We start from the raw sequence: 14,862 nt of genomic DNA, 5'->3' as shown, positions 1-14,862 counted from the left end.
AAAATCTGATTAAAAAACCTGATTTTCCTGAGTCTCCTTATGTTACTTTGATGTTTGGTAAACCATAAACAAGAGAACACTTGCTCAGAAGTCACATTTTGTGATATAGCTACATAAGTTTGGATGCAATTAATCAAAAATGTAAATTCCACTGTAAACCTTGCTTTACACTTTCAGCTCACTCAATTAAGAGTTTTTGAGTGGAAATAAAAAGGCTTACCATGGCTAAAATTGCATTCCATATTTGTCTAAAATGGGGTGTCAAATGACACTTTTTAATGGAACAGGTTTCCTAACGGATGCAAATATTGTAATGTTTACTTTGCAATCCACAACAAGGAAGCTGACTGTCTGGGTGATAAAAGGCATTTGAATATGTGCCATGCACTGGAATGGGAATGTATTTTCCTTTTCACCATTCTAAATCTATAATCTTAATGAGTGTCCTTTTTATGAAAATGTCAAGATAGCAAATTGCTTGTGAAAGTGCTTTAAACTGTCCTTCATTAACAGTGTATCTGCCATTTAAACATGAATGTTCATTTTACGCTGCTGTGCCTTAGTCTGTCTCCCTCTTGGGAACTGGGAAGTAAGAGCAAAGAAAGTTGTTTACATCAATGAGCTCAACTTATTAACAATGCTTCAGTTACAATTACAATATTAAATATCTAAACAATAAGCAATTGTATAATACTGCCACCAACAGGACAAAATTATAATTGAGAATACTTTGTGGATGCTATATATCAGGGGTGGCCAAAACACCGCTCGTGAGCCGCTTTCCAGTTAAAGAGCAGCTTGCAGAGCCTCCCATCCCCCAACCCTCCCACTCTCCGCCTACCAGCCTTGGCAGGAGGGAGCTCTGGACTTCTGCCCTGCAGCAGGGTAGTGGCTCTCAGTGCTTCTGCCCAGTGGAGAGGGGGCTCTCAGGGCTTGAGCCCCATGGGGCACACCTGCTGGGGTTTGGGGCTTGAGCCCCACTTTTGCTGAAGCCCTGATCCCTGAGATAACCCACCTCCCCGCCAGGCAGAAGTCCCAAGACCTGGCAGGTGTGCCCGGCTCTCGAACTTCTAAAGATTATCAGATGCGGCTTGGAGGGTCAGTAAGTTTGGCCACCCCTGCTGTATATTCTACATCAATATCTGAAAGGTAGTAACTGTTGGAGGAAGATGTGACTAAATGGAACACTTACAACTTGGACACTGTAGGGAAAGTTTATTTCCTTCAACACACTATTTTCCATACTGGATCAGACTAATACTCCGTCAGGTCTGGGAGTCTATGGCAGTGGCCAATGCCTGTTGTTCAGAGAAAAGCAACCAAAACACATAATGATTGTGCCTAATCAACTGTGTATTGCTGTGAATGTGTTAGATCATGGAGGTGTGGATGGGAGCAGGTTCCTCCCTGATTCCTGTAACTATCATTTTATTCCCTGAAACAGGTTAGCATGCCCAGGTTATTGGTCAGAGGAACTTCACTGCCATTTAAAACTCTAGCAAAAATTCAGTTTTAATCTAAGCACCTGGTAGAGCAGACACACCAAATTTACTAGGCTAGTAGACAGTTCAGGACCAGAGTTATAATTCAGTTGGTAATTAGAGGACATTACTGAACATTACTCACAGATGCCAGGAAGAAATGACATTTACTGGGTAGAGACTCTTTAATAGCCTGTTGATTAATGATTCCTAAAATTAGAAATCACCCAAAAGATTGTGGGGGAGAAAAAAAGAGTAAAGTTTTATTTTTTATATATATATATATATATATATATATATATATATCATAGAACTGGAAGGGACCCCGAAAGGTCATCAAGGCCAGCCCCCTGTCTTCACTAGCAGGACCAAGTACTGATTTTGCCCCAGATCCCTAAGTGGCCCCCTCAAGGACTAAACTCACAACCCTGCCATTAATTATGCCTGGGGTGAGGTCTACCTATACCAAGCCCCCAGAGCTGTTAGACTACATGCAGTATCCAACTCCAGCTCTGGTAAGGAACGAGCTCCTCAGAAGCACATGGTTTCATAAAGATGTTGTTCTGAAGCACTCAGATTTGGTTACTGTTATTTGAAAGACAGAAACTAAAAGCATCTTGTTTCTAAGCTATAAAAGTTGCAAATATATTTAAGTGGCAAATATTTATTTCAGAACTCAGTACAAAAATCCTCTCCTCTCAAATAGGAGAGCAATTGCTGCTGAAAGCAAGCCATGCTCTAATTTAGATCATCATTTCCATGTTGCTGCTGCTATGGAAGTGAAGTCTTCTGTAACAAAGTGAAAGGTACATCCTTTTAAACTAATAAGTGATTTCTAATTTAGAACCTGATCTTACTTGACTATATTCTCTTTGTGGTTATTTTCTGCTTTCCAATAGGGAAATATTTTATCAAGATAACTTCTTTATTACTGTTTAGTGCCTATTACTGCCACAACATGAGGATGGATGCAACATACTGTATTATCTTAAGAGTTGCTAAGAGCAGAATAACAAACCAAAATGCAGACAGTTACAAGCTTATAAAGTGCTTATAATAAAGTGATTCTAGAATACCTTCTTAAAAGTTTTCCCTTCTAATATTCTGAGGTAGTCAATACAGAACTGACTCAGTGGGCAAGGGAGATAATCATCAAGTAATTAGATTGAGTGCTTTATGTTACAGATAACCAGGGCTAATTTTTTAAAACAAGAAGTCTCCTTAATCGTAACAAGGCCTTTCTAAAGGTAGATGTTTAGGGGTTCAATCCTCTTGCTAACATAACACCAAGGCCCTTGCCTACGCTTGAAATTTTTTCTAGAAACATACTACTGTTGCTAACATCAGCTCAGCTGCATAAGTGTTAGCAACGTTGGAAGCACTACTGGACACAGACGACTGAGCTGATGCAGATGTTTTTAAAACCATATCACGTAACCCTGTTCAGAGCAAGTCTAATCAACAAGGTGTTAAAACACTCCCAGCAGCCTACCCACATGTCTATGATAGAAACGTCATGGAGGCATGCAGCTGAAATATCTTTGGATGTAGCAGAGTATGTTCCAATACCCCAAATAGTGAAACATCTGCCAGCTCACAGCACATGCGTACATGTAACCTAGTCCATTAGAGGGACTCTGTGCTGAGATAAATTGGCCCCTAGCTTTAACCCCTAAGAGCAATGAGAAGACTACCACGTAGGGTCGATCTAAGATATGCAACTTCAGCTTCGCGAATAGCGTAGCTGAAGTCAATGTACTTAGATCTACTCACCGTGGTGTCTTCACTGCGGTAAGTCAACAGTTGATGCTCTCCCATCGACTCCACTTGCACTTCTAGTTCTGGTGGAGTACCGGAGTTGACGGGAGAGTGCTCAGCAGTCGATTTATCGTGTCTATACTAGATGCAATAAATTGACCCCTGCTGGATCGATCACTGCTCGCTGATCCAGCAGATACTGTAGACAAGCTGTAAGTGTTTAATTAATTGGCTTTGTCTTGTCTAGGAAATAAGTAAAAGCTCTCTTAACATTTAAGGTGTATAATCTAATGTCTCTCAGAATCAAATGGGGTTTAGGAAAGAAGATGGGTAAATTAATGAGCTGATTAAGATGGAAATAAAAGACTACTTTAGTAAAATAAATTTTGGGTGAGGATATAGGAACCAACTATCAGGATTTGGAACTCACTGGGAAATCCATATAGAAAAGCTATTCTATTTCAGCATAAACAGCTGTCTATGAGAAGGTTTTTGCTTCCAGAAATGATCTCCTGAACTTTTGCAGAACAGTCAGAGCTGAAACCTCCTGACAGGCCAGTAGCTAACCTGTAAGACTGAGCAACTTCCATGTGAAGAACACAGCTTTGATCATGAGACAATACACCCAGGAGATTGAGAAGTGAGACTTCAAGGTCCAATTCTAGATCCATGAGATCCAAAAACCAGAGCTGTTTGGTCCAGTTTTGAGCTATCAATAACACTTTGTCCCACTTGCTCTTTCTGATGACTCTGGAAACTAGAGATATTTGGGGAAAACATGGAAGAACTGTTGAGTTCAATTGTAAAAACAAATCCCTTGAGGATCCTGGGATTATTCTGCATGATTTTTATGTTTGAAATCTCAGGTATCACATATCTTATCTTCCTTGTTTTTGCTGGAGGTCTCCCTTGGAAAACCCAAAGAAGTAGATTGGGTGCTCTCTCAGCCCTTCATTGCTATGACGGGGCGCTGAATCTTTGAAAAAGGGAGCTTGCCTGTTAACTGTTCATTAGGCATACCACTCATTTAACAATGTGTTGTAACAAAAAAAAAAAACAAAAAAATCATTCAATACTCTGGATAAAAATGACTTTCCCCATTGCAGGGCTTGTCTTCACTGATTCATGTTATAGCTCAAGTAATCCTGTTAATTTGACTCCCATTTACACTGAAAAACTCCTCTCTTCTGTACTGCCATACTAGTAACACAAGTTGGCCATCATGACTAAGGGCATAGGCAAAACCCTAGTGACCAACTCACATCTGCTAACATGACCATTCTGTCTCATGGATGCAAGCTAGCACTACTAAATTGCTGCTGATCCTCCAATACTCTCCCACAATCCTGCTTGACCATTTGGGACTCAATTTTCACAAGGTATGTGTCATGTCAAACTGCTAAGTTTCCAGTAATCCACAGAATCTCTCAGAGAAAAAAACACACCAGGTAATCAAGTTCTCAGTTTGTAATGTAAGAAACAAGCAGCAAACACATGAGGTTTTTCTGTTGTTTTTTAAAACCTTTCAGGCCTTTCTCTCTCTCTCACACACACACATACACATACATCCCAGAATAGTGCTGGGCAACCTGCGGCCCATCAGGGTAATCTGATTGTGGGCCATAAGAGATTTTGCTGATGTTGACCGTCCGCAGGCACAGCCCCCCTGCAGCTCCCAGTGGCTGCGGTTCACCGTTCCCGGCCAATGGGAGCTGGCTGCCGCTTCCCACAGCTCCCATTGGCCAGGAACGGCGAACCGCGGTCACTGGGAGCTGCGAGGAGCCATGTCTGCAGACAGTTAATGTCAGCAAAATGTCTCGTGGCCCACAATCAGATTACCCTGATGGGCCGAATGCAGCCCACGGGCCACAGATTGCCCACCACTGCCCAAGAACTATAATAGAGCACAAACATTTTTTCACCTTTTGCAGTCATTTTGAAAATTGAGAGTGGAAGCTAGTGGCATTGCAGACTGACAACTCTCTGGAAACGCACGTGAAATTAATTTCCTTGTTCCAGGCTGTTCCTTGAAGATGTGTCAATTTAACAAAGTAACCACACAATCTGGCACAAACTGGCTATCTGCTAAGGAAACTCCAGTTACTGAGGATACATCTTCACTGCAAAGCTAATTTGTGTTGTCTTCGTTTGAGTTGCATATCTCACATTAGCATAGCTCAAGTGACAATGGCCACACTGTGAAATAATCCTCACGTTGGTTTGTCCACAAAGGTGCTGCACTCACTCATGTGTCATGCTATGATTTCTGGGGGGTATATCCAAGGCTTCTTTGAGCTACAGTAAACTGAGCTGTCTATGAATTATTTCCCAGTAAATTGTGAGAGAACTTGTCTGTCCTTTCTAGACACATGGGGAATTGTGGGAAGACATTGGAGGACTAGTGATAATTGAGTGGCGCTAGCCTGCATCCACATTACAGAGTAATTATGTTAACAACTGATGAGCTGTGCTAATTTGAGCTGTAGTCTCTACCCCTTGAGGGGTCAGCCCCTTTCAGTTAAAAGCACCATCACACATAAATTAAGGGTTTGTGTGTGTGGACAGGATTTGAATCAGGATGTGAGTTATAACTTGAGTGAACTGCAGTGAAGACAAGGTCTTAAACAGCAGACTGTTGGACAATACAGAGGTTTTTTGACAGTAGCGTGTTGGGAATACTACAGAGCACTTGTCCAGTTCCAGCACCACTTCCATTTCCAAACAAAAGCAAAGATGAAGTCTTGGCCCTGATAAAGTCAATGTGAGTTCTGCAATTGACATCAACTGAGCCAGGATTTCACCCCAAATGTTCTGTCAAGTGTAATTTTTCTGTATCTAAGATAGTCATAAGATAAAGATTATTTTCATCTACACTACAACAGACTTCTAGTTTCTCCCTTGTCATTACAAATGTGTTTCATATGCAATTATACATTTCCTGGAGGAATAACTTCATGAAATACCTCAGCAAGGAAGTATAGGACTGTGAAGTGAAGCAAAGTTGTTTTCTTCTGAGCAGGTACATTTATGAGGCATCTTAATCACCGTATTACCTTTGTCTCCAGGAACTTTACTGCATGATGAAGCAGTTTAATACAAACAACAAAGCTGACATTTTTAAGGACAACCCCCCCCATCCCCCAACCTCACCTGTTACAGTATTTTCATTTTCCTCCATGATAACTCTGAGACACCAACCACCATTCCCTGAGGCTTTTCAATGTGGTTTTATTACAAGGTGTGGCATATTCAATTAAATAATCCCTGATTGTGAATATCTCATACTGCTTTATAATAAACAAAAGGGTTAAAATAAATGACTTACCTTTAAGAGTGCCAAGGCTACATGAAAGATTATGTTCAGACCCTGAAAAGGAGAAGAAGAAAAAAAGGGAGTTGAATCAGTCCCACTGTACCAGGTTTTAGTTCTCCCTTGGGAGATTTGCAAGATTTTTGTCAGAGTCCTGAGGCACCCCCAGTTTCCCCCACTTCACATCCCACACTTAAGGCCCCATGATGCAGCTTCCAAACTTCTAGCTGAGGGGGACCGAGACTCTTTGGACTCCAGTGATTTTGCTCTCTTATTGGTCAGACAGGTGCTTTTGGACAGCCCTCTGTCCCTTGGCTGAATATCAGTCAAATCTGGTCTCTCATGGAGCAGTACAGAATAATATCAGCAACTGACCATTGGGACAGCCTGTTTCTTCAAAGCCAACAGAACCAAATATTCTAGTTAATACAATTTTTGCCAGTCAAAGAAAGCAGCTTGTATCTAAAATCTTTTGTATTAAACACCCACAAAAATCCCAAGTCTTAAACACACAGATTTTCTGATATCAACTCAAATGTAAGACAGTTCAGAGATCAGGCAGCTAGATGTGTAAACCAGACCTGTTGTGCTTGCCACTTTCACTACATTGCAAACATATGGCTCTATATACATGAATATATATAATAAAGGAAATAATGATAAAATAATGATGCTCCACAGATTTCAGATCCCCTGAGAGAAGACAGTGCTGGAATTGCTAGGCTCAGTGGAGCTGAATTAAAGGTACCAGTGCTCCCTCCTAGACTTTCTAACAGACCTTAAACAGGCCAACTCTGCCTTCATCTGGTGCCATTCTGAGTCCAAAGATAAAGATCTAGAGCCTCTTTCTGACTACACATAAAAGTTGTACTGCTTAACTGGTATAGTTAAAGCGGTGCAATCACCTTCTGGTGGACCTTGAGGGGGCCATTTAGGGATCTGAGGCAAAAATCTGTCTGGGGATTGGTCCTGCTTCGAGCAGGGGGTTGGACTAGATGACCTCCTGAGGTCCCTTCCAGCCCTGATATTCTATGATTCTATGACGCAGCTATGTCGGTATAAAGATGTTTATACCAGTAAAGATATTCCTATATGACAAGGCACCTTTATACCAGTATAACTGCATCCACATGAGGGCTTGTCCAAGGGTACGTCTACACTACGGGATTATTCCGAATTTACATAAACCGGTTTAACAAAACAGATTGTATAAAATCGAGTGTGCGCGGCCACACTAAACACATTAAATCGGTGGTGTGCGTCCACGGTCGATTTCTGGAGCATTGCACTGTGGGTAGCTATTCCGTAGCTATCCCATAGTTCCCGCAGCCTCCCCCCCCCTTTGAATTTCCGGGTTGAGATCCCAGTGCCTGATGCGGCAAAAATCATTGTCGCGGGTGGTTCTGGGTAAATGTCGTCAGTCACTCCTTCCGCTGGGAAAGCAACGGCAGACAAGCATTTCACGCCTTTTTTTCCCTGGATTGCCCTGGAAGATGCCATAGCATGGCAATCATGGAGCCTGTTTTGCCTTTTGTGACTGTCACTGTATGTGTACTAGATGCCGCTCACAGAGGCGATTCAGCAGTGCTACACAGCTGCATGCTTTTGCTTTTGCATGATAGCAGAGATGGTTATCAGCCATATTGTACCATCTACCATACCATAAATTGGTAATAAGATGGGCATGGCTACCAGTCCTTTTGCACTGTTCCATTTGCTGCTGTCATAAGTGCCCCTGGCTGCTCTTAGCAAGGGCGCAAAGCCAAAATTGGGAATGACTCCCTGAGTCAATCCCTCCTTTTGGGATCTAAAAATAGAATCAGTCCTGCCTAGAATATGGGCAAGTGTACTAGAGAACCACTGTATCAGAGAACCAGAGAGCACAGCTGCTCTGTGTCAGATCCTGCATAGATTATGAGCTGTATGCTATTCACAGGGGGTGCTCCTGCAACAACCCCACCTGTTCATTCCATTCTTCCCCTGCCTTCCTGGACTACCATAGCATTGTCCCCCCACTTGTGTGATGAAGTAATAAAGAATGCGGGAATACTTGTTAGTGAGAAATGAGTGGAAGGCAGCCTCCAGTTGCTATGATAGTCCACATAGGACATTAAGGAGTGTGGAGGAGAGGAGCCCAGCATCCTGCTGCTAGTCCAGGGGCAATTGAATCTTTTCTTTACACATGAAGGGTGGGGGCTGATGAAGCTCAGCCCCCTGTTGCTATGATGATGATGGTTATCAGCCATATTGTACCATCTACCAGGAAAAATTAGGGCCAGGCGCCCTTGATCGACCTGACCGATGCTAGTACGCATGGTTACCAGTCCTTTTGCACTGCCCCATGTGCCAATAGGCTGATGATGACGATGGGTATCAGTCTTATTGTACCATCAGCCACCCATGACGGGGGGGGAGCAAGGATGTTGGTGTTGAGTGCTGCACCATCGCATCTATCTGCAGCATTCAGTAAAGATAGGGTGACATGTAAAAGAGTCAAGACAGGATTGTTTTCCCTTTCACTTCTGGGGGTGGGGGGGGGTGCGTAAATTGCCTAGCTATGCCCTGACCCACCACGGACACTGTTTTTGACCCTAGAAGCATTTGGAGCTCAGCCAAGAATGCAAATGCTTTTCAGAGACTGCAGGAACTGTGGGATAGCTTGAGTCCTCCAGTCCATGAGCGTCCATTTGATTCTTTGGCTTTCCGTTATGCTTGCCACGCAGCAGTGCGCTGAGTCCCTGCTATGGCATCTGTCTGGAGATATTTAAAAAATGATTTTGAATTTCGTCTTCTGTAACGGAGCGCTGATAGAACAGATTTGCCTGCCCTTACAGCGATCACGTCCGCATCGTCCATGCTGGAGCTCTTTCTTTATTTTGATTTTTAACTGCATCACCACCCGTGCTGATCGGAGCTCCACGCTGGGCAAACAGGAAATATTCAAAAGTTCGCGGGGCTTTTCCTGTCTACCTGGCCATTGCATCCGAGTTCAGATTGCTGTCCAGAGCGGTCAGTGGTGCACTGTGGGATACCGCCCGGAGGCCAATACCGTCGATCTGCGGCCACACTAACCCCAATCCGATATGTTAATACCGATATTAGCCCTACTCCTCTCGTTAGGGAGGAGTACAGAAACCGGTTTAAAGAGCCATTTATACCGATATAAAGGGCCTCTTAGTGTGGACGGTTGTGGCGTTAAATCGGTTTTACGCTCCTAAAACCGGTTTAAACACGTAGTGTAGACCAGGCTCCAGTATAACTATATCAGTAAAAATATCACACCCCTCACCTATACAGTTATATCAGTACAACTTGCAAGTGTAGACCAGGCCAAAGAGCACAATACAGCTGTATTTTGCAGGATCAAACATTCCCTCTATCAATAAAACAGGGTCTACTAGCTATGACTACTTTGCCATACGTAGCTCCATTTAACTTTATACAGGGCTTTATGATACCCTGGCTAAGGTAGATACTGTACTATATAAAACCCACATTTATTGTATTATTTTGACTTTCCTTTGTATTTATCACTATAACTTTACATTTTTTAGCAAATGTAGATAGTTCAACTGCAGGTTACCTACTACATTGCCTCACTCAGATTTAACATATGAAAGAGTTCCAACAGACTTGCTCAGAAATAATGTTGCCATTATAATACACACTGTTATGGGATTATCACAGGATTTCCTTAGTAATCTCCCCTTGTACAATAACAAGATTTCAATGAGTTCCTTGCTAATTTCACTCTGTAATTTGTTTTAACAATATCATAATGGAGTTTCTGAGGTAATCTCACATATTTTTATTAATTAGGGTTGAGTGAATTGGTTTTTGCAAGAATAAGAGCCCTTAAACTTTTGCCAATCCCTTGAACCAAGCCTTCTTTAAGGTTCAGAAATATTGATGTAAATTCTCTCCATCACATTTCACCTCCAACAATTTGCTGTCAAGATCTTTCCTGTCGTCTAAAGCTTCCCCGTTAGCGTCATATCACATTGCCTAGCACTCCTGGGAAACTAGCTCACATGTTGTCAGGGGCTTCCAGGCATGCTGTGTCATTTATAGGAGTGGGTTCTGTTAGGAAAACCCAGAGATACAAAATTAAAGAGGCAGCATGTAACCCCTAAGATCCAATAGCATAGGGAGGGCTGTGGAGCCATCTGCTCTGTCCTTAGAAAAATGCTGCTGGTTGGGAGAGGTAGAAGTAGCCTCCTCCTCGAGAAGCTTGCTGATTCCGTGATGAGAAGTCCTCCAAACCTCCCCCTAAACGTGATGCTCTATATCTTAGGTATAAATGTAAAATCGTGGAGTTTGTCGTGTCCTGCACAATCCAGACTTCATCAAAAGCTGCAGAACCTTTTAAAAAGAAGTTTTCTTAGAATGTAAGCTCTGTCAGGCAGGATCGGTCTTTTCTGTCATGTTTGTGCAGTGCTAAGCATAATGGGGTTGTGGTACATGACTGGGGTTCCTGGGTGCTACCAAAATTTAAAAAAAAAATTGCATTAGCTAGCAAGTTGTTTGGTAATTCTATATTTAATCACTATGGCAACAGTTCACACATCTTCCACCAGAGGTCAGAATTGTAGCAGCATTGAAACCAGAGGAGCATTTATTGAACCATCACTAGTTCCATCGGCAACAACAGCAGTTTAAATATACACCAAAAGTGATTTTGTTTATTTTCACTAGAAAAGTGTTTGACTGTCAACCATGCTAACTGAAATTCATGCAACAGGTAAAGTGCTGATAGTAACAGTCGAAACTCCCAATATTGCCATTCCAGAATCTCTCAACCTGATTCTAGACAGAACATTTTTAGTGGTAAAAAGAGTATTTCAGGCTCCATAGCCTCTCTCTGCTGAGAATGCGATCAAGACTGCCAAAAAGTATGGAATTTTCTGTAACTTGTGATATCAATCCTTTAAAAATGTAACTGAAACCAACAATTCATTTCACATAGTCATCGGATGGTAACAACTTTCATCCACAACTGAAGTGGACTAGGTTTGAGCGCATGGTCTATAAATGAAAAGCTCTGTACTCGTAACTGCCATCAGAATGAACAATGATGTGCTCAAACAAGAAACTGTCAGGACCCCAGTATCAAAGCCAGGCTTGCTAGGTCCATAGGCTGCATCCCAAGCTGCTGCACCACAGCAATGCACTGAACTACCACCTTGACCAACAGTCTTCGTGCTAAAGGCCTACAGACCCACAGCAGCCTTCCTCAGGCCCCTGATTGGATGGTCTGGCCACATTCTCACTGGGCACTTGGACTACATAAAGACCCCAACAGGAAGAGGAAGCTATCTGAGCAACAGACCATTGCCTGCTGGTTGCTGCCTAAACCACCTTGCCTTGCTGCTTTGCCTGACCCTACCTTGCTGCCTGCTGCCTCGCCTGACCTCACCTCCTTAACCCACTGACTCAACCCCTTGGATTGGATCTTCCAGCTACTGACCTCTGCAAGAACTCTGACCACTTCTCCAGAATACCTCTGATACCAATCCATCTCCTGGCTGCCTGACCACCCGCACACACTTGACTACTGCTCTGGACTGCCACCTAGCCTACCTCGGCCAATGGGCATTACAAAATCCCACAATCAGCACAGATTGACTGGCGAAGCAGATTTTGTTATCGTATGCCAACACACAGTCCTACTCCTGCAGAATTACTGATGATTACTGTCTTGTGTGCAATTTCAGGCACTATAAAAGTCCCATGAAAAAATCAAGTGTTGGTTTGTCTTCCCAAGAACTCTTCTCTGTCACTGGCAGCCTTGGCTCTAAACGTATACTGTTTCCATCTCCCCTCTACCATGTTCTTGTTATTGAGGTCAGTGTAACAGTTCTTATATCACCTCTCTTCCACTAGACAGCAAAAGGGACATGATGAGGACCTCCCTGTGCCCTGAAGATCCCCAGCTGCTTTAACAGCCCCTTGGGGCGACTGACAGCCAGTGTAATTGACAGCAGCCCTGGCTTTGCTCCAAGTTACATTGGGCAATCAGTCAAACACATAGGCAGCCCAGGATCAGGAGAGGACAAAGTAACTTAAAACCTCCGATACATACAGCCCTCCTGAGGGCATGTCTACACTTACCTCCAGAGCGATTAATCCAGCAGGGGTCGATTTATCGCATCTAGTGAAGACACAATAAATCGACTGCCGAGCACTCTTCCATCGACTCTGGTACTCCACCGGAGCGAGAAGCGCAGGTGGAGTCGACAGGGGAGTGTCAGCAGTTGACTTACTGCAGTGAAGACACCTTGGTAACCAGCTCTAAGTATGTTGACTTCAGCTACCTTATTCACATAGCTGAAGTTGCGTACCTTAGATCAATCTACCCCCCTAGCGTAAACCAGGCCTGAGATGTGCTCTGTGCTCCTTGACTGCAGCCAGTCAAGTAGTTGTAAGTCAACCATCTATGTCAAGAGCCCTGAAGCAGAGGGTGTGGGAATTGTTCCCCTAGGATCCATGCCTGGAACTAACCCTTTGTGCACTGACCTCCCACACTTCTTCCACAGAGACAGAAAAAGGTCAGCAGACTCCATGGCATCACATGCAACCCCTCCTTGGGGATGGCCCTCTGCATAGCATGCCCCTCCCCTCCTCCAAATCTATCCTGAGTTTCCTGTAGGGCAGCATATTCATACAGAGTACAACTTTAAGGTCACAGAGGTAGTGTGAGTAAAAACAGTTTTAGAAAAGAAAGCTCATTGACTCTTTGTGCACAGCTGGAGATAAGGAAATGAAACAGAAGCAAGGAGGCTGCTGAACAGGTGTATGGGCTTGTCAGGAAGTGATGTTGATAAAACATATACTAATGAATAGTATTCTTGAAACAAATGTAACAGGAATTGTAAACAATATACCTGATGAAATATGGGGATTATTTTTCTAATATTTTTGGTTCTGTTGTAAAAGACTGATGTTCGGTAAAATAAAAAAAAAGAAAACATTTCCCTCAGCTTGATCAAAACCCAAGGTAAATGCCATCTGTGCAAGTTATTTCAAACAGAGGAGCTTGCTGACACGAGGGAGAGTGTGAAATTCCTGTTGTTGGCTGAACGTAATTGTTGACTACTTCATACTCCTGCCCAGTTCATTGGGTTCAATTTAAATATTTTCTTCTCACAAGTCAAACCAATTAATCCTCACTGAGGCTCTGGGGCAGAATTTAGGCTCAAATAATTCTAAAATAAGAAAACTCATAGCAGGATCAAGAAGCTTGGCCACATTCCCTTGTGGAGCTTCCTCTGTATTGTTTTCTTAAAAAGACTAGGAGAGGGACCCTTCTGGTACAGGCAGGGAGTTCAGTCCCCAAGCCTCTGGAATTCAGGGGCTTAGCTGAAAAAGCATAGGTGTCTTTGTGAAGGTCTTGGGGAGGGCATGGCTTCAGTGGACCCATGATTCCACAGACTCTCTCACTGGCTACCATGCTTTGAATCTCCCCTCCCCGCCCCACCTCTCAGGTGGCTTCCACAGAGTTGCACACACAAGTCAGAGGGATGCAATATTAGTCCTGTAAAGCAATAATGGTGGGGCGATGATGCATGAAGAGAGCTCATCCCCTGTCCCTGCCCACTCCACAGCTCAGATTCTAACACCATGGAGGGACTACCGCAGTGCCCAGCTAGTACTCTATGCTACTCTGCATGTGAAGGTATGATCAGGCCCTTAGTTTAAGGTTTCAAAACCAAATCATTATTGACTTGTTTGAACTCCAAATATGCCAAAAGACTGATTTCCCAGGGAATTCTGGGTTCTAACCAGCAAATTTCATCTAAATTGTAAAATATGTAAAGTTTCAGCTGAAAATAGTATGTGTGTGTGCGCACACTGAAGTTAAGACTGGAAATGAGAGAGTTTAAATGGAAACTTTTAAAAAAACTTTACAGTTCTGTTCCCCTAAATGTGTGAGTGCCCTGCAGAAGGACTGTGTCTTTTTTTTTGGGGGGGGGGGGGGGGAGGGACGGACGATAAGAGGTGGGGAGTTCAAAGGGAGGCAAGTTAAAATCACCTTCAATCAAGATTCCCTCTGCATGGTAGTAACACACTTCAAACTCAAGATAACACTAGGAGAATCCCAAAAGAGGATCAAGCAATCTTCAACAATCCTCAACTTTTAAATCATGAACATGGCATTAATGTCACTTAATCCAACATAAGTAAGTGCATCCTTTAGTGAATCATAAACTGCTTCTGTATATAAGTTCTGAGACTATTTTCTCTATCCACTCCATAAACACCAAAACATACTCACTAAAGTGCATAAGTAAACTACAATCACATGTGATTAAA

The 14,862-nt window shown here is 43.0% G+C and overlaps 1 protein-coding gene across 2 annotated transcripts in view; it reads right to left on the bottom strand.

Moving 5' to 3' along the window:
- Window positions 1-14,862, bottom strand: part of RABGAP1L (RAB GTPase activating protein 1 like) — a 542,116-nt gene that overhangs the window by 134,306 nt on the left and 392,948 nt on the right. For both annotated transcript variants that reach the window (XM_039484970.1, XM_039484969.1), the window contains exon 18: window positions 6,565-6,606. In XM_039484970.1, coding sequence (XP_039340904.1) covers window positions 6,565-6,606 — 42 coding nt within the window. The remainder of the gene's footprint in view (window positions 1-6,564; window positions 6,607-14,862) is intronic.

The sequence above is a fragment of the Mauremys reevesii genome, linkage group 8 (assembly GCF_016161935.1).
Source record: "Mauremys reevesii isolate NIE-2019 linkage group 8, ASM1616193v1, whole genome shotgun sequence".
Classification (NCBI taxonomy): Eukaryota; Metazoa; Chordata; order Testudines; family Geoemydidae; genus Mauremys; species Mauremys reevesii.
This window is presented reverse-complemented; position numbering and strand designations above follow the sequence as displayed.